We start from the raw sequence: 23639 nt of genomic DNA on the forward strand, positions 1-23639 counted from the left end.
GCAACCACAAGAACCCTGCTTGATCTAATTTGTATCATGATTAACGCGAACAGCAGGTACAAAACACACAGAACCACAGCGCGATCCATCTCGCCGTTCGCTTGTTTGTTTTTCTGTGACGTAAAGGTCAACAGTCAGACGTACGCGGCCGATAAATAGATTTTCTCCTCCGCGTGTATACTCGGACTTGTTGTCCAGTTGCCTATCTTAGTCGGACTATGGCCTTAGCTCGATTGCACTGTGCATGGAAACGTACTGAGGGACAGCAAATGCAAGAGCAAGAGAGAGGTGGGGGCTATGACATTATTCCGTTTTCCCAAATTAGCGTGGTAGTTGTAGACATGAAAATGCACGGGTGGCATTTTGTGACCTGGTATTTTAGGGCTCTCAAAACAGCCGATCTGTGTGGATAAAATGCTTAAAGATAACATTTTTGCAGATTCTCCAGCGCTCAATTTTGTGTGTACAGGCCCTTATGCATTGTATTTTCATATTTTTAATTTCGTTTACTGCGACATTAACTCGTGAATATGAATTCTGACAAACAATTTCGCACGACTGGTTTCTCATTATTGCGATGTTTAGATGTCTTTTGCAACACTTAGTAAAGCTAAATGGCTGAAAACAGGTCGAACCCACACAAAAATTGACCCATATAACCAATCTAATGCAGATTAGGGAAGGGCTTTTTATTATTTTTAATACCAAATATGGAACAATTAGCGATAGCAGGGGTCTGCAACCTGCAGCTGTGGTTGACTTATGTAAGTAAACATCTAAATAACTATCTAAATGTCTTTTCTTGGAACCGTTAGCACCGTACGGGGTCAGAATACGGGGTATTGCAACCATCTTCTGTTATATTGCGTTGAGTAGTTTTATTCCGCCAGTGTTTTTTCATCACTTCATAAGTGTTTGGTGATTTTCCTTTATTAACGGGTGAAACAGTAATGGAATGTCCACAGTTTTGTTATTTTGTCGTTCTTGAATTTTGGGTCACCTATACCATTTTTTTTTGTGTTTTCCATTAAATGTCACACTTTTATTCATCAAAAGAGTTGCCAAATGACTAGAAAATATAGTCAAGACATCGATGAGATTAGAGATAATGTTTTTTTTTTTTTTTCAAAATAATAATTTTGCCCTTCAAACGTTGCTTTCGTCAAAGAACCAGCAAAACTGTTTTCAACTGTGCTAACATAATCGCACAAGGATTTTTTAATCATCCAATAGTCTTCTAACGCGATTAGCAAACACAATGTACCATTAGAACACTGGAGAGATGGTTGCTGGAAATGGGCCTCTGTACACCTATGTACATATTCCATTAAAAAACAGACTAGAATAGTCGTTTACCTACGGAAGCGTATTGCATTCACTTGAAAAAAAAAAAAATAATCCTGTTTTTCTCACTAATTAATTTTCGGTTTGATTTTTTGAATAATCTTTTTTCTGTTTTTCTGACTAATATTTTTTTCCCCTGTTTTTCTGTCTAATTATTTTCCTGTTTTTCGGAGTAATTTTTTTTCTGTTTTTCGGAGTAATTTTTTTTCTGTTTTTCGGAGTAATTTTTTTTTCTGTTTTTCGTGCAAATCTTTTTCCTCTGTTTTTCAGAGTAATTTTTTTTCTGAATTATCGAGAACTCTCGCGAGAACCTCCAACCTGCAAGTGACTCCCATACACCCATGGATATACATCCATGCATACACATATGGTGACTCCTTCCCGCACATACATGCCTCATAAATGATCTACTGTAGCGGGTCAATTAAAACAACCGCAAAGTCCTCAGGTGCCTGCGTAAAGTCGACAAACTAATGATAATACCATCTATGTGACTTAAAGACAGGACTATCTCCCAGTGTCTTAAAACCAGATCAAAGTAAAACTTGATTAAACTAAACAAGCCATCCATGTTGTTATAAATCGAACTCTCAATAAAGGAGTGAATGTGTTTATTATTTCAAATGCTCTCTAAACTCAGAAAAAAATTACTCCGAAAAACAGAAAAAAAATTACCCCAAAAAACAGAAAAAAAATTACTCCGAAAAACAGGAAAATAATTAGACAGAAAAACAGGGGAAAAAAATATTAGTCAGAAAAACAGAAAAAAGATTATTCAAAAAATCAAACCGAAAATTAATTAGTGAGAAAAACAGGATTTTTTTTTTTTTCAAGTGAATGCAATACGCTTCCGTATTTACCACATTAACTATGTACAAAAAAACATGTAAAAACACAGCGTTTTTTTATATTATTTTAGGTGAATGCATTCGGCTTCCGTACATTCTAGACATCATGGAGACGGTGCAGTGTCGCTGGCCCTTTAAGAAATGTTTTGACGCTGCACGTGCTTGCCTTATATGGGAGGAGCCTAGAAAAAAAGAGAGAAGCGAAGCACACCGTGACCGGGAGTTACCTCTGCTGCTCCGCTCCGCTTTGCTCTGCTCTGCTTCGGGCTGAGCTATAAAAGCCTACTGGAGGAAAAAAAAACAACACTTTTGTCAGACACACACCGAAGCGGCGCAGGAACGAGGGGGACCGTTTATTTACCATTTTACAAGTGTTTGTTCTGGACAAGGAATTGTACTTTATGAAAGGAAAGAGTGGATATTCACCCTGTTCAGCAACTGGGTTGGTGAGTTTGGAGCTTTTTTTTCTTAGTTTTTTTTTGGTGTGTTTGTGAGATTTGTGAGTTTCTTTGTTGGAGCGACAAAGAAATGTAGTTTAGTCACCGCGTTGCAGTTAAAAAAAAAATACCGTATCACATTTTTGTTCTCGGCTTAATGTGCCGAGTTTATGTAATGTAACGTCTAAATAACAACGGAATATTTTTTGTCGTCTTTGTGAAATTTTCATCCCGACAATGAGTCTCTGTTTGCGGACGTTTTCCGTCGTTTTTACGCCTCAGAAACAAAGCGAAGTGAGATGTGCCGAGAGAGCGTTACATGTTCACATTAATGCTGCTGTTTGGCTGAAATGTCACGAAATTTGTTCGCTGTTTTTTTGCTCTTTTATCGAGCGTATTCGTGTCCTCATCCACCGCTTGTGGAGTCGGACAAAATATCAAGGCAGCTGTAGTCGACACGCGACTTCTGGTGAGGTTTCACAAAATAAAAGTCTCCTTGCTGTGACATAGAAGATTATCAGTGGAAAAACAACACAATTAGCGACGCAGCACGTCGCACATCCCGCTCCCGTTTACATTTAAATCTAAATCCAGTGGATTAAATGTCGTATATTACCAATATGCTCACAGTTTGTTATAAATGCAGTTTATTGCGAAAGGCTCGTTTCCTGTACTTGCTCTTTCATTGTCGTTGCTTGACGCTCAGCGTGGCGAAGCAAGAATGACCGACAGTAACCTTTTTTCAACGGAACAATGAAACACAAGCGCACACGTTAATCACTCAGACCCAGCGGGTTTCTCACTCTATATTGTCATTAATGTATGGTGCAAAATGTGTTCCTATCACTGTTGGTCATTTCAGTTTATGTTTTTCAAATGTTTTTATTTTTCCTTCTTTGATTTGTTCGAAGTCTGCACGAGAAAACAGCACATTAATGTGTTTTCAGTGTATTTTTGTGCAGTTGACGAGAGCATTATATTCTGTTTTGCTGTTTTCACTCGAGCTTTGATGTCCCCTTTCATGGGGGAAGGGGGGGGGGGAAAGCAGCGTCTTTTATTTTTATCTTAATAGAAATAAAATGACCTTTGTTTTATTGGGCATTTTAAACAAGGTGCCAAGTGTTTGCTGCAAACAAGTGAGACAATGGGATGAGAGGATGAGAAATGCCTGAGTGTGACATAACACGTGAGCGAGAATTGATGGTAAACAAGTGGAAAAATGAAACATTTTTGGCTTGCGCCACTAGAGGCGCAATGGCTCTGCACCATTTGCTGCTGCTGCTGCTGCTGCTGCTGCACAACACTCACTCAGCAGATAAAACCATCTTATCTCTGCTTTTGCACTTCACCAAAATTCAGCTCGCCACGAGACGGATTTTGATAACGGCAAAGGCGTCAGTGGGAGTCAAACTGATGCAGACGATGAAAAAGGGTGACACGTAGGTGCAATATCAGTGAAGGCATAAACAACAACAACAACAACAACAAAAGAATAAGGTCAAAATACCCTCAGCGTATGCCAGCTGTGTCTGACTGCAAATGAACAGACCACAGCATGGAAATGACGGGGGTGTTTATTCCCCTCCTCCCCTCCTTTAAAAACATACGCCATGTAGCAGAATACGGTTGGAAGAAAAGTGCACAAATACTGTGCATAAACAAAGAATATGCTGATTTGTGGCCGCAGTCATTATTTTTAAGCTCTCAGCAACAGTGAGAGCAACATATATATATATATATATATATATATATATATATATATATATATATATATATATATATATATATACATACATACATACATACATATATACATATGTATGTGTGTGTGTGTATATATGTGGGTATATAAATAGATATATATGTGTGTGTGTATATATATATATATAGATATAGATATATGTGTGTGTGTATATATATATATATATATACGCAGATATATTTACATATATGTGTATATATATATATTTATATCTGTATATTGTTTGTTTATGTTTGTGGCATTTCTTACTGCCTGCCGTTAACCCAGCGACTGAGAGAGAAAGCAGCTGCACCAGAACAAGCAGATTTTGAACATTGGTCACTGTGATGTTTGCTGATCCCAAAGTGTGTGTTGTTGTTTTTTTTGTTTTTTTTTATTGCGACATATTATACATTCCAGTCGGCGTATTTATTTAAGACGCGCAGCAACAGTGCAAGGTTTTTCACTGTTGCCGTGTTTAATGCCGAAACACGTTGTGCGTATTATATTTTATCTCGTGTTGACACTTGTGCATTCTTGGCCAGTCCACATTGGTAAGATGGGAGGGGTGCAGTGGGATTTATTCATTGCCAGTGGGCATAAAGTCTGACGGTTGTTTAATATATCTGCCGTGCAACTGGAGACCGCTGTTAAATTGGTAAAGTGCGAATACCATGTCATGTCATGATGATAGCAGGAGAGAGCACGTTGTGTAAAACCGTAGAAAAGTGGGTTAATTATTTAGAGAAGGGCATGTTTGAACATTAGCGTCCTTGACAGAGTTCTGTGATTTCTTTCTCGGAGTATTTCTTACAAAAGTGGAAAAAATGGCACTGGATGGCACTTTTTTTTAATGTTAAGCTATTTATGAACATGAGAAAACATGTTATAGAAGCTACAACTTTTTGACTTTGGATCACATTATAATTTAATTGCTGCAGGCTGTAATGCATTTAACTCGGAGATAAGGGTCTCAATTTTGACTGTTTAAAAACAGGATTAAAAAGTCAATTGTTTGTTTCTGATTTGAAGGGCTTCTTGGTTTTATTCGTTAGACTCGGTTAAAAAAGACCCACTATCTCAACATTGCAGTTAGTGTAAGTCGACCCCGATCTTCTTCCTGGAAACTCTACGCGATGGACTCGGTGGGCTGAGCATGCAAACAAAGAATGTTGCATTAGGCAAGTTTGGACAGAAAATCAAGGACATTTGAATCTGCAAAAAATGCAGGCAGAGGCGGAACTGGGTTGGATTCAGGATGAGTCACATGTCACTTCTCACCTCTCAATCTATAAGAAACAAAGGTGTGGAACTGTCTGTTAATCACTGTGCGTTGATTAAACTGGTTTTTAATCAGTGACTTGATAGATTGAACAGTGGTTTTAAAGTGATCTTTTATTTTTGCATTTGCATTGAATGCAGCATTGTGTGTTGTGTATACGGTGTAAACAAGGGGGAGGGATGATTTATTATGGTGAAATTATTGCTAGATTATTAATCGTCAGGTATTTTGATCATCGATTGATCGGTTTGAAGCTCTTTTTCATGATTAAAACAAGATTTCTGATTGTTTTAGCTTCTAAAATGTGAAAAGTTTGTGGACAAAACAAGACATTCGAGAACATCGTCATGTCCAGGTTTGACAAACGCTGATTAACGCTTTTTAACGTTTTCGAGAAAATAAAAGACTAATAATAAGAATAACCGTTACTCGCGGCTCTAATTATTACCAACTATTTTCACCAGAGGAAAATGTCCGACCATCCTCCTAGCTGAGCTGTTGCCGTGACCTTTGAACAGATGAGTCGACATGAAGTTGGCCGCAGTCTGCGGGGGTTGACCACATTCACTGAGAGTTGCTGGACTCGACGCTACTCTGAGAGTTTTCCTTCATAGATGAATTTCAGTGTAGCATATTTTTTTATAAAATTTTATCTGTTTCTGTTGTTTTAAAACAAACAAACACACAGGTAAAGCTTGTGACCCTGTTCTATTTCCTTGAAGCATCTGTGGTATTGTTTCTTTTAGTTGAGTTTTTCATCGTTTGCTTTTCCTGCCGTGTCGTGACACGATCGGCTCGGCGTTGCACTGCGTGCAGTCGCATGTTCTCGTGGTGGTGGTTTGCTGATGTAGAGCGTCTTCTGTTCACTTTTCACATCCTTTATGTGGGTCAGAACGGAAGCTTCTCGTTTGAACACACGTCTCGGTCCTGAAGGAACACAGTTGCCTGACGAGTTTATTTATTCTCATTGACCCACTCATCTCTCTGTCTTTGTGGGTTCACAGTGAGGAGCAGGAGTGTTCTCGGTGAGGCTGTGAAGACGGCAACATGGCGGTCTCCACTCAGCTGGGTTTACTGCTTTGGAAAAACTTCACCTTCAGACGGAGGCAGACTGTAAGTATGAGCTCACAGTAAATGAGTGTCCGTTGTATGTTTTTTGTCAATTACTTTACTATTTATGATCTTCATGGGTGTTTCTCAGGTCACAGGTTTAATTTTTTTTCAACATGTTCAGTATAACACATTCAGATTGCATACTTGCTGCTCGATAAGCCTTTACAATTTGGAATGTACAGATAAAGCATAATTTATAATTTAATGGCTGTTTTTCCTCCGTCGCATTTCCAGTGAGTTGACATTGACTCAGATGATTTTCCCAGCATCACATGACAAGTTACAAAGGCATATCTGTATTGTAATGGGGATTTTTGTTCAGATTAAAATGTATGACTCAAGTGCATATAACCCACAACAATAGAAATTATGTAATTCTCCATTGTACTCCATTTGTGCCGAAAGGCTTTACGGTTAATGAGATGGAGCATGAGTTGGTCAAATATGTGATTATCATTATCCAGTTGCTGTCTAGTGCCGGGTTGATGCCCACGCACCCAAAGTCATGTAAATGAAATTCGGCTCTAAGCGGTGACACAAAACGTCTTTATTTTTTTTGCAAAGGCTCACCGCCTGAGAACAATTCGATCATTTATCCATCAAGTGAACAGGACATGGAATGGAACAGACATCTGTAGTCTGCTAAACCCTGTATCTCTTTTTCCCCTTTAACTTAACATCTTAATCACTAGAGTAGTGGATGACCTTAGATGATCTTAAAAAGTGCAAAGAAAAACCATGCACCAGTTTGAAAAACCAGTTTGAAGCGTGCCCTCCTTTTGCTTGTTTAACACCCGTTTGATCTTCCTTCCTTAGCTCCAGCTGCTGATCGAGATCATCTGGCCTCTGTTCATCTTCTTCATCCTGATCTCCGTCCGAATGTATTACCCACCCTACGAGCAACATCAATGTAAGGAGAAATTTTAAAAATATAGTAAATGATCATATCCCCCAAGTACTTTTTTCACACCGACAAATATCTGAATAACATCTATAATGCCTTACTCGCAAATGCTTTGTATCACTCGACTGACATTTAATTTAAGTTTAATGTTCTTGTTCCATTACAATGTCTGTTATATAAGCGTGTGTCTCTTAATTCCTGGTAAGATCAACGTGTTATTGTCACAGCGAGATCTGTTTGATTTGTCAATATTTGCTCTCTGTGAACCATGTGACAGGGCCTTCGGGCCCTGGAAAATACAATATGATTCATCTCCAGGGCTGGTTTAACAACTTTGAGTTTGACTTCATGCATTGTTGAAAACACACACACACACACACACACACAAAAAGTACATTTATTCACTTAGAAGCAAAGGAAAAATTGCCAGTGGTTTCCAAAGAGACACACGATGCCGTTAATCTATGTTCTTATATTCTGATCTCACCCACACGTTTCTTTTTACACAAAAGCATTGGCATACAATGACAACATCACAGATCAGTTCAAATGGTGTCAAACCTAAGTGAAGAAGTGTTTAGCCTCCTGACCCTCTTGTCTCTTTATAAGCTTATCTACGAGTAGTAAAGTGCAGCAACAGTAGCAGAAATGTCAGCTGATAAGAGTTCAAAAGATCGATGATCGCGATCGAGCACCATTTGTAAAAGTGATTCCACCTTGTTTTAAGCAACAACTATTAGATATTGATTGAGTGAATTAACCGTTTGAAAATTCTTTATTTATATTTTTGTATGCTTAATTTCCCAGGCCATTTCCCCAACAAAGCCATGCCCTCAGCTGGCACTCTTCCCTGGGTACAAGGCATCATCTGTAACGCCAACAACCCCTGCTTCCGCAGTCCCACCCCCGGAGAGAGTCCCGCAGTGGTGGGAAACTTCAATGACTCCATGTGAGTAATATGACCTTTAGTATTTAAATTTTCACTCATTTACTACAACATATTAAAAGCTTTCATTAAAGGTCCAGTGTGTTGTTTTCCTGTTTTCCAAAACTTGAAACGCAAGCTCCGGCTGGATTGTCTGTTTTAGGCTGCTGTACAAACAGAGGCACAAAATGGCAGCTTATGTGATGCAAGGCCATTGTCTAAAGTACATTTACAAACATACTTATGGGTTTCTCTGCCAATAGATGCTATACACAGGATCTTTTAAGACAAAAGTAGAAAACATTTGTCAGAACATTATTAAATATGATGAGTGATATTTATGTCTCTTTTTCTTTTCTCAGAATTTCCCGTCTGTTTACCGATGCCAAAAAGATCTTGCTGTACACTCAGAATGATAAGAGCTACGAGGGCTACAAAGGACTGCTGAGGGCCCTCAGGAAGCTGCAGAAGAACACTGCCCGTAAGGACACACACAACCTTGTTGTGACATGTTGTGTTGCGTTTAGATTTGTATCCCCTTTTCTTGGAAATATGTTAACTCCAAAAAAGCACACGCAATTGTACTTAAACTGTGACGCACATCTATGGTCTATTCACAAAATGTTGTTGGTGCAACTTTTTAGCCTTATTGTTTATAGAGGTAGTTATTCGTTTAAGTATTAAACTTAAACTGAGCAATTTGTCGAGGCGACATATGCAGTGTAGCAGCCGATGTAACTGATGTGACTTCAGAGACTTATTCAGGGTGTAACCTGCCCCGTTCTTATCACTGCCCGCCGGCTGTGGTGGGGCACCATTTCCCCCACAAGTCTGTGTGAGTAGATGCTTTGCCTCTCATCACGTGGTTGTCCCAAGTAAAGAACCCAGGGAAAAAAAAGATCTGCACCACCCTGACAGTCACAGTACAATCACAGCACAGATCTGGCAGCAAAATGCCTCGATGTCCTGACTGGAATGCTTCTCCATCCTGTGTATGTAGACAGATGGCAGATGTTGTTTATCACTCAAAGTTCACCCTTTTCTGCAAACTCAGTTCCCAGTTTTTGCAAACGCGTTCAAATTTTATCTCAAATTGAAGTGCTGAGGGGTTCTGAAGCAGCGGTGTGACCAGAGAAAGATCTTCTTCCTAAAATAACAACTTGTTGATGACTCCACTGTTCTTGGAGGAAGGAACCTGGAAACAGGAAAGAGGACAGCATTGAACTCTGCCATTTGTTTACTTTATTTCTGGGGAAGTCACATAAACACATTCACTTTGCCCAGAAAATAATTGTCCTGGGAAAAGATTTTTTAGCTCAGAACAAATCTCCTATTTTTTTTTCCAGAAGTTGTAGAAGTTGGTTGCACAACAGTTTCTGCCAAACGATCATGACCCGAGAGAGCTTACACACAGGAGCAAAACAAAAATGATGTAGTTGTATTTTTAAGTATAAATTTGCCTCTGAATGAGCGTCTATAATATCACATTCTTAGAAATATTGTTTTTTTTAGAGAGGTAGAACTTTTGTTCCAACCAAATTCACACAAATTGATGAATAGTAATACACGCCAGAGCCATCTTGTGTTGATATGACATGCCAAGGCATCGGGAATGCTGTGTTGTTCTTGTAAGACAAGTTGTGGTACATTTGGAAGCTTTTTTTTTTGTGGACCAGTTTGACAAAGGATAACACTAGTTCTTTAGGTATGTGACGATGTTGGGACCGTTAAATGAAAAACAAGGAAGGAAACATGTATAGACATGTCAGCGTTAATGTAGGGCCCTGAAACCTGAATTCCAACTGACTGCACCACAGCGGAAACACCCAAACAAGCAAACACGGAAAATATTTTAATTTATTCACGAGGCATTGTAAATAAAGAAACACACATGGATTAAAACGCGGCAAGCAACTTTTGCTTACTCGGCGAACAAGTCCAGTGTGTCCTCTGGGTCCTGGATGCAATGCACTAGGGGAGTTGTGACTTTCTATTGGGGCAGTGATTAGACCTTATTAGCGCTCCCCGGATGTTTGCTCCCGAGACCAAACTAGGCACAGGTGCACAGTACATTTACACAGAATCCCACGGGAGCAGAAATGCTGTATGTGTAACGCACTACGCAAACTCCGAGAGCACACACACACGCAGTCACCCAGTCGCAGAGGAGAGGGACCTGTTCTCCCTCACCATACAGAAAACACACTGTTCTATTTCACTTCCTCCCAAAGGATGCTCAGTTTATCAGTGCACAGGGTTTCCAGTGTGCGCGTGCGTGCGCGACTAAAAGAGATTTACTTGCGGCAACAAGGATAGGGGGGTAGGGGGGGTCAAAATATTGGAAAGGAAACTTATTTTGTTCATTTCATTTTTTTCAGTTATGGTAACGCATAATAAGGACTGGCGTGACTGAGAGTCCCAACTGCTCGCTACGCTAATGCTAATCGAAAATTAAAACATTTGCGTTAATGAGGTTGCACAGTGTTTATATTATGTTCGCCCTACGCTAATGCTATTCGTAGCCTCGCTAGCTTACCTTTGGAAACAGGTTCGGAAAGTATTAGCATGCTAATGCAAAATAAATATGCGCTCGCGTATTGGTGAATGGACACCGACTTCGACAGATGCAACTTTATCTTTATAGGGTTGAACATCTGAAGGCTTGCTGATGGAAAAACCTAATCTAACAGAATAACATAGTCCTTTTATTGACATAACCTATTCATGTCCCAGTTAAAGAAGTAGTTTTGTATGTGGAAAAATATGCTGACTGCAGTGAAAATCCAGCACCACTTGTTATTTGTCTGCTGGATTACATTAAATGCAATTTAAAGGTGTTCTTATCTGATTTTTAGCACCAACAATGTTCAGAAATAAAGAAGTAGAAAAAAATCAGTTGGAAACCAAGGGATCAGAACAGCCGGAGCCCTGACATCTGCTCTCGCAAGGATTTATTTACCATATATCAAACGCATGAAGTGGAATTATGTTTGTATTTGGATGAGAGCCGAGCAAAAACAAGCAATCGTAACATAACGCAGCGTTGTGAGGCTGCGTGAGGACCGGGGCAAAGAATGTAGGTGAAAGGTAATGGAGGAGAAAACAGGGAAGGAAGTAGGAGTAGCAAGAATCTCTGTGAAAGTTGACTGTCCCAAAGTAACCTCTGACTGGGTACTTGGAGCTAAGGGGAAGAAAAAAAGTCAGTATATCATTTGACCTGCAGGTAATCATTTCATCCAGTGAAGTATTATGTTCTGTGTCCATGTGTCATTGATTTATTAAATATTGTGATAATCTGTAATCATTGATGAAATCTTCAATTTGATTTTTTTTTCCTGTGGGTTTTGTCCTATAAGCTCATAAGTGATCTGAGTCTCTTAACTTAACACTTTTATTTTTTTGTTTTCCCGTAGGTTTCAAGCTCAAGGACTTTTTGCGAGACGAAGAGACCCTTTCCCACTTCCTGCACCACAATGCGTCACTTCCTCATCACGCTTCGACGCAAATCATGGATGCTAACGTCAATCTGGAGAAGGTAAACTACTTCTTTAAATTCTTCTTTCACGCTTTTGGACATTCGAAATGAAGTTGTCTTCCTATTATATACTGATATATTCCAACGTTTACCTTACCTCCTTTAATAGCCAATTACTAAATGAGTTGAAATTTGTAACACAAAAAGTTGATTATCCAAAATCAACTTTTTAAAACTTTTAATTCTTATATTTGAGACTCTGGAGGTCCTATCAGTCGGCAAAGTGTGAAAAAAGATGACTCACTCATGTTTGTGTGGTCCTCCTCAGTCTAAGTACTAGCTTGACTTCCGCACTCACTGGGACGTCACAATGCGCTAAATTCCTGGAATTGTTGTCTTGCGGAGCTCCGCTTTGTCCCTAAAAAAACGCAAGAGGGCAGCAGTATCCGAAAACCGGAAGTCAGCAAAACGTTCTATTATTGGCTCCACAGTGCAGCACAGAGTTCTACACAAACTTCCAGCCTCAGAGGATTTATCTGTCCAGTTGTTACATGTTATATATGACGGCAATGTGCCTGCTAGAGCCTGCAAATAATCACTTTTCCAAATGCTAACTGCTGTTAGCTCCCAGTAGCCTCAGTGGCTGATGTCATGGAGAAATAGGATATAATATGTCCCCTTTAATATAACAAACTGGCCTCCACTATCACTAGCTGGCTGGTATAACAGTATAGTATTATACTCTGCCGTGGCCTCAGTGCCTGTGTATAAATCCACGGAGCTTGGCTGAACAGCATCTGTCAGGCAAAGGGTTTCTGTTGTGACTGCTAAGCCCTTAATACCTGGCACATAAAATGGCTGTTGTGAGTATGTTTGCACCCCACCCCCACCCCCCATTTTTATTTTTCCATTAAAAAAAACCAAACACATTTTTCCTTTTTTTGACAACTGGCGAGTTTTTCACTTCTCATTTTCACTTCCCCGTTTCCATATTTCACACACGAGACGTGCATTGGACGTGCATTTGCTCGTTAAACTACCCTGGTCCACCCCAACAACAGCTTCCAGCCCGTCACGTCGTCCCTGCTCTGCAGTTGGATTACCAGAGTCACGTGACCGGCCCCCGTTCACTACCCCCTCCACACCGTTTCTCCTCACGTGCAGAGACAGAAGCTCGGAAAACAAATTCACATTACACCACATGATGCTGCTCAACCCCTGCCTTTCTCCTGCACAGTGATCGATCGAACGGGGCAGACTAGAGGACTATGAGAGTGTGCATTATTTATGAGAATGAGTCAAAATTAAATGGAAGCATATAAATCCCTTGTTTGTCTGGAGGGTAATTTAATAAATTGTCTTTTTGCAATGAGATGCACACTAGTAAACATGTGTTTTAAATTCTCAGCTAGATGATAGTGGATGATAGTGTCTCCCACTCCCACGTTTTCATTAACACCTGTCACTGCGTGGGAGACATGATGCCATCACACGGAATGGTCAAGGACATTTAGAAGATAAATGTCCACCCCCCTTCTCTCTCACTCACACACACACACTTCATCAAATGAACAAAATCTATCATAGTTTTTTTTTTTTTTCAATCTGCTATGTATTTTAACACTCATCTAAACCACTGTGCTCTCTTTCTTTCTTGTATCCAGGTGCTAACTAAAGGTTTTGGCTTCCACCTGCGAGATCTCTGTAACACCACGCCGCTGGAGGAGTTTGTCCATATCGCTGACCTCAACGTGTCCCGTATGACTCAAGAAATTATATGCAAGTCCTCCAGCGAGTGGCTAGACGAGGCCCAGAGCCACTTCCTGTCCAATCTGGACTTTCTGAAACCGATTCGGGTGAGTTCCTGTGCTCGGTCACTTCCTGCTGGACAGAATCTGAATCTGTTTTTTTTTTTTTTTTTCAAACTACAACCAAAGGTCAACATGACACTGTGTTCCTACAGTTCCTTCACATGATAACTGGAAAAGACGCATTACTCAACCATGTTTCCTCAAAGCTGTGTTACCTCTAAATTATGCAAGATTGGGAAGATTTCAAGAAAATGCAATGACTTTCAGTCTATTGGGAGTCATATTATTATTTGGAAACCGCAGATATCCTCCTCCCTCGGTACAAGCAGAAGTACTTGATGTTCCATGGCCATTTTATTTGTTCAAACGTTGGTGTTTACTGAATAGTTTACTGTGATTGCTAAAGGGGGGGAGCAAATTGTTGTGATGCTAATGTGATGTGACATTGTTTGTATAATTCTGGCATGTTAGGGCTAATAAAGGCCAGACCAGGTCTTTATTCCTGATCTTTTTGCCCCCCCCCCCCTTTTTAATTTTTTCGCGTCCTCTTTCTCCCATTTCCCGCTCGTTGCCCTCTCCTCTGCCTGCATCTCCTCGAGCAACATCCCCTTCCGATAAAACGCATGACCAGCATGTGAGTTATTGTGGGAAATGATAACTAGCTCGAGGTTAAACAAAGCAGCTTACTTTGAGAATGAAATCTGACTCGGTGTGGACCTGGTTCACCAAAAACACACGTTCGTCTTCTCCGTCCACGTTTTGAAAAACGGAGGAAATTCCCAAAGTAACAGAATTGTGAGGAATGATAGGCCAATGTGTCTCAACTCTTAACTTTCTCCCATTAATTACACCGTGTGTTTTCATGCACGTACGAGAGGGGGGGGAAACGTTTCGTGACTGTGAGCATTTAAGGGAATGGAAAGCCACAGTACGTTTCTCTTCTCAGACAACTGTTCTCTCTTAAGCGGTGCATGCGCTTTATCGAGTGCTGGACATTCCAGCAACTGACAGCTGAGTGTGACTGACGAGCACACACACACACATAGATTTGACTTTCATTTATTTGGACGGCCTAAACAAACCTCCCTCATCTTTAACCTAACAAGTATACACACAGACCTAGTAGTAACACAGGAGGCCTTTCTCAGCTCCTCTTCCCTGAACTAAACCTGACACTGTTCTTTTTCCATTGCATTGCATTATAAAGCCCTATTAATAGAGTAAAACGTACCAAATATGATAATAAGAATCCAGCTTAATGACAAGCGTAGAAAAGTGACAAATATCAGAGCTTTTGTATCAGAGTTTGAGGGTTTTTTCAGCTGCCACGGCAGCCTTCCTCTCCCTTCATACATCAATTTAATACACAAACTTAAAAAAAAAAAACACAGACACTAGCTTTTGCAGCACTCTAATGATCCCCTTTCTCTCCAACAGAAGGACGTGAGGTCTGACCCCAAAGTCGTACAGGAAGTCTCAGCTGCCACAGACACTCTTCTGGAGAGCCTCGGAGTGCTGGCTGTGGAGGTAAATAACCTTATGTAATGTTTTGGGGGGTTTTTTTCAAAAAGAGAAGATGATGCCTTTCATAGCCTGTGACAGTGTTTCAGAGGAAGTGTGCTATAAACGTGGCTACATGTTCTAAATAATAATTTGAAAAAAAACATCAGATTCCTCTTCATCTCAGGCTCTTGCTCTGTTGTATAGCATGTGTTTGCAGACTGCTGGTCTTTCTGAGCAGCTGTAACAACAACAGTGAGCTCATCTCCAACCACTAATGCTGCAACATTAAGCATTTTTAATCCCCCCCCACACACTTTTTCACCTCATCACATTCCATTTTGAGCCGTGCCATGTGAATGTGCAGTGATTTTAAAGAACAAAAAATTGCCCTTGTGTTTGTTTGTTTGTTTGTTTGTCTCTGATCAAAGTCGCGTCAGTCGGTCATTTATGCCCGTGGACTGCTGCGCTTATTTTTAGCCCTCTCTTACGTCAGGTATGTCCTAACAACAGGTCGCATCACGGTTACAGATACAGTTAATCTATGATTATCTTGTTGCTTATGGAAGCCGTTCCTCGTCAATTGGTGGTATTGTGAAGCTCCGTGCTTCAAATTAGGTGTATAAAATTGCCTTAAGGGAAAAAAAAATTAATTAATTTGAGTTCTAGCTTCACATTTATCTGTTATGTTCTGATGTGATGAGGTGTGAACTGTCGTGTTTATCCAACAGCGTCACACAGCGACACAGAAAATGATGTAATAACAACAAATATACATGACCTTTTTAATGTAAAGTAAAGTAAGAATAGCCGTCCATACTGTCTGCGTATTGTCGGTTCTGTGTCTGTAAGTAGATTATTGTGTTCAGCTCTCATTTTCGTCCATTACACACCTTGACAATATCTTCTTGCCATTGCATCAAGAGCTCTTGCTCCAAAGCCTGATCATAGTAGGAATCTGATATCTGATATGTTTAACCTCGTTTCGAAGTAAAAGGTATTTAACTATACTAAATGTGACTCGGTCTGAAGTTTATTAATGGAGGGGGCACGACCTAATTCAGTTGTAGTCAAATTGTACCTTTGCATATTAATTTAATTGTGCCAGGCCCCGAAGCTGCTCTCATCAAAATAAGTGGAGTGGAAATGTGTACGATAGTAACCTCACACAGGCTCTACTACAGGGTTACTCATGGCCAATCCTCCTCTGCTGCCTGTGTGTGTGTGTGTGTGTGTGTGTGTACCTGTGCGTGTAGTCATCAAAGTTAACATATTCATCTTTGCTAAAGGAAAATAACACATACTGTATACTCAGTCAAATGAAGACCAACTAAATAAATCGACACCAGAACAGGAGCGAGGAAAAAAAGCAGTCATTGGCCAGTCATTGTGGTGTTTTCACAGATACTGTAGCTTCTGGCAGCAAAGAGATGAAGGCACATATTACAAGTTAATATGTCACACACACACATACACGCTGAAGCCTTTTTTATGCATAAATGCGCACAGACAGTCACGTAACAGTGAGCCACCTACCTAAGACCTAGATCTGCGCCCAGTCTAACCCAACACACACACACACACACACAGGCAAGAAAGCATGTGACTGTTTGATATGGCCGAGAGCAGAGCTGCACAGCAACAGTGAATAGAGTGATCTCAGTGTGTTTGTGTATCGCATTCTCTTTTGTTGAACATTGCCTTGACGGGAAGTTGAAAATATTACAGGGCCTATTTGTCCTGAAACAGTTGCACACGGTGTCTCAGGATCTGTGTGTGTTTGTATGAGTGAGTGTGTGTGCTGAGTAACTATCGCAGTATAACAGTGCTCTACTTGAGGAGCCTACCAAGGTGCTTAGTAGGAGAATGACCGAGAGTAACCTCTCTTTGTTCTCGCTCCTTCCACTGCTGCTGTCTGCTCTCATTTCCACCTCCTCCTCCTGCAGTGCAACCATATATTATTTTCTTTCTTTCTTTCTGTCTGTCTGTGTCTGTCTGTCTTTCAGCCTGTCTTTCTTTCGGACTTGTCAGTCATTCCTTCCCTACTGTGTGTTGGTGTCATAATTGCGTTCATACTTGACCACTTTGTCTGCATAAACAGAGGGAAGTGGTGGTGAATTGACCTGGAGTAACCCCTGTATGAATCAAACTCCTTGCTGCCGTCAGCCTGATGTAACCGGGCATGTGATCGTTGAGGGTAGAGGAGAGGAATGTAATGATTTATTTTTGTAAACGGGGACAATGCAAATTAATAAACAAGCCGTAGGTTTATATATAGGTTTATCTGACTGACTGCACTAGACGAGAACAGATCTGGGAACAGCAGTCAGATTAATCGCAGTCTGGCAGACGGCTAAGTGTTCAGTATCTCCACTCTTTCGTGCAACACTTGACTTCTAGAATACCACCGGCGGTGCAAGTGATAACCTTTGATAGCCACGCACATTTCTCTCTGTTGTGACGCTGCAGTCCTTTTAAATCCACATTCACCTGATGCACACAAGTGGGGGGGACGCATTACAGAGCTCTTGTTGTGTTACTGGAAGCCGATCTCATTTAGACCTAAAAGCTAAGACATAAATGTCAGTCTAAAATTATTTTTATGCCGTCGTCTGGGGGGCATTTGGATTTTTTCTCATCTGCCCATTTGTCACAGTCTTGTAAACATGATATCTTACTAATCTCTTTTTGAAATTGGCTCAAAAATACTCCCTTTGGCTTTTATTTAATTCTGCTGGTTCAGAAAGTACAACTTGACACGTCCATGTCATGCACAAGAAAGTAAAAAATACCACCACAGACTGCAAATTTAGATCAGACGGCAACATTAACACTCTTTCTGTGTATGTGTGCGTGCGTGCGTTTCTCCCTCAGCTCGCTGGTATGAACAGTTGGAAGGACATGCGAAAGGAGATCCTCTATCTGACTGCAAACGCCACAGGCTCTCCAAACCAGGTGTACCAGGCTGTGTCGCGTATCGTCTGCGGACACCCCGAGGGGGGCGGCCTCAAAATTAAATCTCTCAACTGGTATGAAGACAACAACTACAAGGCCCTGTTTGGAAACCACGGCAATGACAGTGACAGTGAACCTCCCTCTGCATATGACAACTCGTCCAGTAAGTGTCCAGAGCTCTTTGATCTGATTAATGTTTTCTTCCTTTGTTGTCTTACACTCAGTCCTTCACAACAACAACAAAAATACACTTTTAGAAATTTAAGTGCTGAGTAGAACCATATAAGGTTCTTTGGCTTGTCCTCATAGGAGAACCTAGGTTTTGGAGGGTTCCACCAAGAACCCTTTATGAAACCCTTTATTTGGGAAAGGGGTTTTAAAGGGTTCTCTGGATCAAAACGGTCCTTACTGGAACCATTAGTGTTACAGAGAACCCTCGAAAAACCCTTTCTTCGATTTTTCAGAAGCAACTGGTTCCATGTAGAACCTCAGCCCTTGTAGAAGGACCCTTTTGGAACCCTTATTTCTAAGTGTACTAAAGTTGTGCTTGGTTTTATTTTCTAGCCCCATTTTGTAACAACATGATGAAGAACCTGGAGTCCAGTCCCATTTCCAGGATGATCTGGAGAGCTCTGAAGCCACTGCTCTTGGGGAAGATCCTCTACACCCCAGATACTCCGGCAACCCAGAGGATTATCCATGAGGTACAGGAAGCCTCTCTCATGTCTGAAGCCCTTTTTGAATTACAGAACCACTTAAGAATTATCTTAATATTGATCTGGTTCTGATTGCAGGTTAACAAGACCTTCCAGGAGTTTGGTATACTGCGGGATCTCGGCGGCGTGTGGGAGGAGATGAAACCCAAAGTTTGGAACTTCATGGAGAATAGCGAGGAGATGGACTTGGTCAGGGTAAGTGGGACGCCCTGACATTGTTCACGTACACACACATAAGAACATAAGAGTGTGTGTACTCTGGGCCCCTTCCTGTTTACATTCGAGCTTTAAAGAGAGTAATCTGTGCATCTCTGCGACTGCGAAGGACAATCTTAAACTTTAATGCTTCTCCCTGGAAGTGAGAGCGCCACCCATGAATATTCTAGGTGTGACAACATGGATTTCACCAATTGCACAGGATTGTAAAATGCAGCTAAAAAGGGACAAAGACGAGCATCCTTGGATTTATAGAGGTCTTGGTAGTGTGATACAAATGATGTGAAATTCTAATCGAGTTCCCACTCAGAACCAATCAAAGCTTAATGACAAGACTTTTTAACTTCACTTTCGATCTCTATTACCATATTATTTGATCACTTTCTTCAGGAAAAAAAATCGGTCTATATATGATGTCATTTGTTCATGGCCAGGCTACAAAGGGATTTTTTGCAGGAGTAAATTGCAGGAGCACCACTTCCACCTAGTGGTGGAATATGATACTGACATTCAGACCCCGGAATTATAGTAGTTCGACCAGACCTTGTTTAAACATTTAGTTATAGACACATTTTCACAACCGATACCAGGCATTTGGGTTTGCTGACATATTGTGCGGTGAACTGCAAAGTTGCAAAGCCACGGGTTAAGTTTGTGGTCAAGTCATTAGTCGTTTCTCTAACTCCCACATGAAGCTCTGTGTCTATTTTATTTTGTTTTGATCCCAGGTTTTTTAAAATATCAGGGCACATAATTGTTGAAGATGTCCAGTCTTTGCCTGAGACAAGGGTGAAATTGGTTGAACAAAAACAGTGCATCTGTGTCAGGGCAATATGATAATCAATCCAAACCCTTAATATTGTTGCAGACTCTGCTGCAGAATAATGCCAGCGCTGCATTCTTCAACGCCCAGCTTGTTGGGACTGAGTGGCGCGTGTCAGATGTGTTCCACTTCCTGTCCAAGGCTTCTGAGGACAAAAGACCTGCGGGATCCGTTTATACCTGGAGAGACGCCTTCAACGAAACTGACCAGGCCATACAGACCATCTCACGCTTTATGGAGGTCAGTGCGCTACTGATTTGAAAATAAAAGCTACATGAAAGTACATGCAGTCCAAATACTGAGGAAACTAAGTTAGCATGCAGACGTGTGAAATCATATTACATTGTGGTTGTTTTTGGTTTTAAGGTCAACAACAATAATCACTTTTTGCATGGGTCTTAACTTGTGTCTGTGAAGTAGCTGTTATCCAATATCTTCCATTTAGATCCAGATGCAATGAGACCTAAGATAAGAAATGGGTTAAATAACAATTGTCCATGTAGGTCATATAATTACAGTCTCCCAGTAACATTCATTGTTGCCTAATGCACTTTGAGCCCCATTTAGATCTTGGCACAGCTATTACAAGTCTTGAAATCAGATATTCTTCCCTTCCCTCATCAAATTGATTCACGGATATGCCAAGTGTATCACTGCGCCGTGTCTCTGTCTTTGGGGTAAGTGTTTCGGAGCCAAGCCTTAGTGATAAACAACCATCCCCCAAGAAAGGCCTGCAGAAAGTTAATCGATGTTCATGCAACAATGAATGGCCAATTATCATTAGATTTATCTGTTGTCGGGGGATTTCCTCACTGAGACTTCTTTAATATCAATACCACAAACTATGTTAATAATTGCATCTAAAAAAAGTATGTTTTCCATGATGATGCAGACAATCTCGCTAAATACAACAGATGACTTGTATAATGTGCCTCTTACGACTATGGTCAATGCAGCAAAATTCCCAAACACAATACCCTGGATGAAACCCAATGACATTTCCTTTTACAAGGCTGCAATCTTGCATCTTGCAACTCAATAAAACACTTAACCCATTGACCCTGATGACCCTGCAAGAAGTGTGTGTGTGTGTGTGTGTGTGTGTGTGTGTGTGTGTGTGTGTGTGTGTGTGTGTGTGTGTGTGTGTGTGTGTGTGTGTGTGTGTGTGTGTGTGTGTGTGTGTGTGTGTGTGTGTGTGTGTGTGTGTGTGTGTGTGTGTGTGTGTGTGTGTGTGTGTGTGTGTGTGTGTGTGTGTGTGTGTGTGTGTGTGTGTGTGTGTGTGTGTGTGTGTGTGTGTGTGTGTGTGTGTGTGTGTGTGTGTGTGTGTGTGTGTGTGTGTGTGTGTGTGTGTGTGTAGATAATTTTCACACCAAAACCTATGTCAAAGCCTGACATGACCATAAAAGCCCATCAGACCAATAGCATTGGTGGTGCTTTTCTATTTTCATGATGCTTTCTGACCTCATTGGCCGCTCACACACTTGGTATGCAGAGATGAGGTCATCTGAACGTGAGAGAAGGTCTCAAGATATTGGCTAAACAACAGTTCACTTGCCAAGACGCGTGAATGTGTGTTCCGAGCACCAGAACAATGATTGATTGACGACAAATACATGTAAAAGAGCTGATTAGCTTTATGAGCTGCAGGCTGTTGACTATGTAAACCATCGTAACTGAGCATTTAAGACATGAATGCAAAGTGATGCAAATTGTATGATAATCAGTAGCACTTATTTGACTATTGCGTTCAGTCATTTGCATCTTACAGCAGCTAATTCGTCGCTGTATTTTTTGTGTCTAACCGATCAAAACTGCCCCTCTCTTCTGCAGTGTGTGAACCTGGACAAGCTGGAGCCTGTAGCTAATGAGGAGCGACTGGTCAACAAATCCATGGGTCTCCTGAACCACCAGAAATTCTGGGCAGGAATTGTGTTTTCGGACATCGCCCGAAGCAACAGCACTGACCTGCCTCCCAATGTCAACTACAAGATCCGCATGGACATTGATAACGTGGAGAGGACGAACAAGATTAAGGATGGGTAAGTGGCAGTGTCTCATTCATCTTCAGGAGTTAGATGGAGGCAACTGGGCTTCCTTGAATTAAGTTGATAAGTTAACTCCTGTGTATGAATATCACCTGTATGACTGTGTCAAGTTATTATTTATTCTTAAAGCATTTTCAGTTTTATAAAACATACAATTTTATTCTTCTTTTTAGGTATTGGGACCCCGGTCCCAGGGCAGACCCCTTCGAGGATCTTCGGTACATCTGGGGCGGGTTCTCCTACCTGCAGGACGTCATCGAGCATGGAATCATCAGAGCCATCACTGGCACCAAGGAGAGGACGGGCGTCTACATTCAGCAGATGCCCTACCCCTGTTATGTTGATGATATGTAAGTGAACAGTTTGCACAGTAAAAGAGTTGTTGCTTTTTTCTTACAAACGCTTTGAGGGTTGTCTAATTCATTTTCCGCGCCCGGTTTCACAGTTTCCTTCGGGTGATGAGCCGGTCAATGCCTCTCTTCATGACCTTGGCGTGGATGTACTCGGTGGCCATCATCATCAAGGGTGTTGTGTATGAGAAGGAGGCGAGGCTCAAGGAGACCATGAGGATCATGGGACTGAACAATGGCACCTTGTGGCTCAGCTGGTTCATCAGCAGTTTGATCCCGCTGCTGATCAGCGCCGGCTTGTTGGTGATGCTGCTGAAGGTTGGTTTTGGTCCTACATACGCATTGATCGTCACACAGTAATGTCAGTGGTGCGACGAGGCAACAGTTTAACTCCCATTTCCCTGCTGTTTTCTTTTCAGATGGGCAACTTGCTTCCTTACAGTGACTCAGGCGTCGTGTTTCTTTTCCTGGGATCGTTTGGCGTGGTAACCATCATGCAGTGTTTCCTCATCAGCACCCTGTTCTCTCGTGCCAACCTGGCAGCGGCCTGCGGCGGCATCATTTACTTCACTCTCTACCTGCCATATGTGCTGTGTGTAGCCTGGCAAGACTACGTTGGCTATGCAGCAAAAGTTGTCGTGGTGAGTGGAAGACATTTGGTCCTACACATATTAACACATGATCAGTATATGTGTCTATATATATATATGTATATGTGTGTATGTATATGTATATATATATATATATATATATATATATATATATATATATATATATATATATGTATATGTATATGTGTATATATATATATGTATATGTATGTATGTATGTGTGTATGTATATATATATATATATATATATACTTGTAGCCAAAATTACATTTACTCTCCACTAAACTCCGGTTTCTTTGTTTCTTTCCTCAGAGCCTTCTTTCTCCTGTTGCTTTTGGGTTTGGCTGTGAGTACTTGTCCCTGTTTGAGGAGCAAGGTGTGGGGATCCAGTGGTCAAATCTTCTGGCCAGTCCTCTGGAGGAGGACAGCTACAACCTGACCACCTCCATCTGCCTCATGTTGTTTGATTCAGTTCTGTATGGAATAATGACCTGGTACATCGAGGCTGTGTTTCCTGGTAAGTTTACATTTGTGTTTTGTACT

General features: G+C 41.0%; 1 protein-coding gene across 1 annotated transcript in view; it reads left to right on the forward strand.

Moving 5' to 3' along the window:
• The first annotated feature begins 2505 nt into the window (after window positions 1-2505).
• Window positions 2506-23639, forward strand: part of LOC310940749 (phospholipid-transporting ATPase ABCA1-like) — a 34114-nt gene continuing 12980 nt past the window's right edge. Inside the window, exons 1-17 of the mRNA XM_083905745.1 lie at window positions 2506-2638; window positions 6657-6765; window positions 7582-7675; window positions 8477-8618; window positions 8957-9075; window positions 12008-12129; window positions 13734-13925; window positions 15318-15407; window positions 18255-18498; window positions 18900-19039; window positions 19130-19246; window positions 20136-20330; window positions 21921-22129; window positions 22309-22485; window positions 22581-22803; window positions 22905-23126; window positions 23409-23613. Coding sequence (XP_083761871.1) covers window positions 6700-6765; window positions 7582-7675; window positions 8477-8618; window positions 8957-9075; window positions 12008-12129; window positions 13734-13925; window positions 15318-15407; window positions 18255-18498; window positions 18900-19039; window positions 19130-19246; window positions 20136-20330; window positions 21921-22129; window positions 22309-22485; window positions 22581-22803; window positions 22905-23126; window positions 23409-23613 — 2557 coding nt within the window. The 5' untranslated portion in view covers window positions 2506-2638; window positions 6657-6699. The remainder of the gene's footprint in view (window positions 2639-6656; window positions 6766-7581; window positions 7676-8476; window positions 8619-8956; window positions 9076-12007; window positions 12130-13733; window positions 13926-15317; window positions 15408-18254; window positions 18499-18899; window positions 19040-19129; window positions 19247-20135; window positions 20331-21920; window positions 22130-22308; window positions 22486-22580; window positions 22804-22904; window positions 23127-23408; window positions 23614-23639) is intronic.

Source organism: Microchirus variegatus, assembly GCF_963457635.1.
Source record: "Microchirus variegatus genome assembly, chromosome: 19".
Lineage (NCBI taxonomy): Eukaryota > Metazoa > Chordata > Actinopteri > Pleuronectiformes > Soleidae > Microchirus > Microchirus variegatus.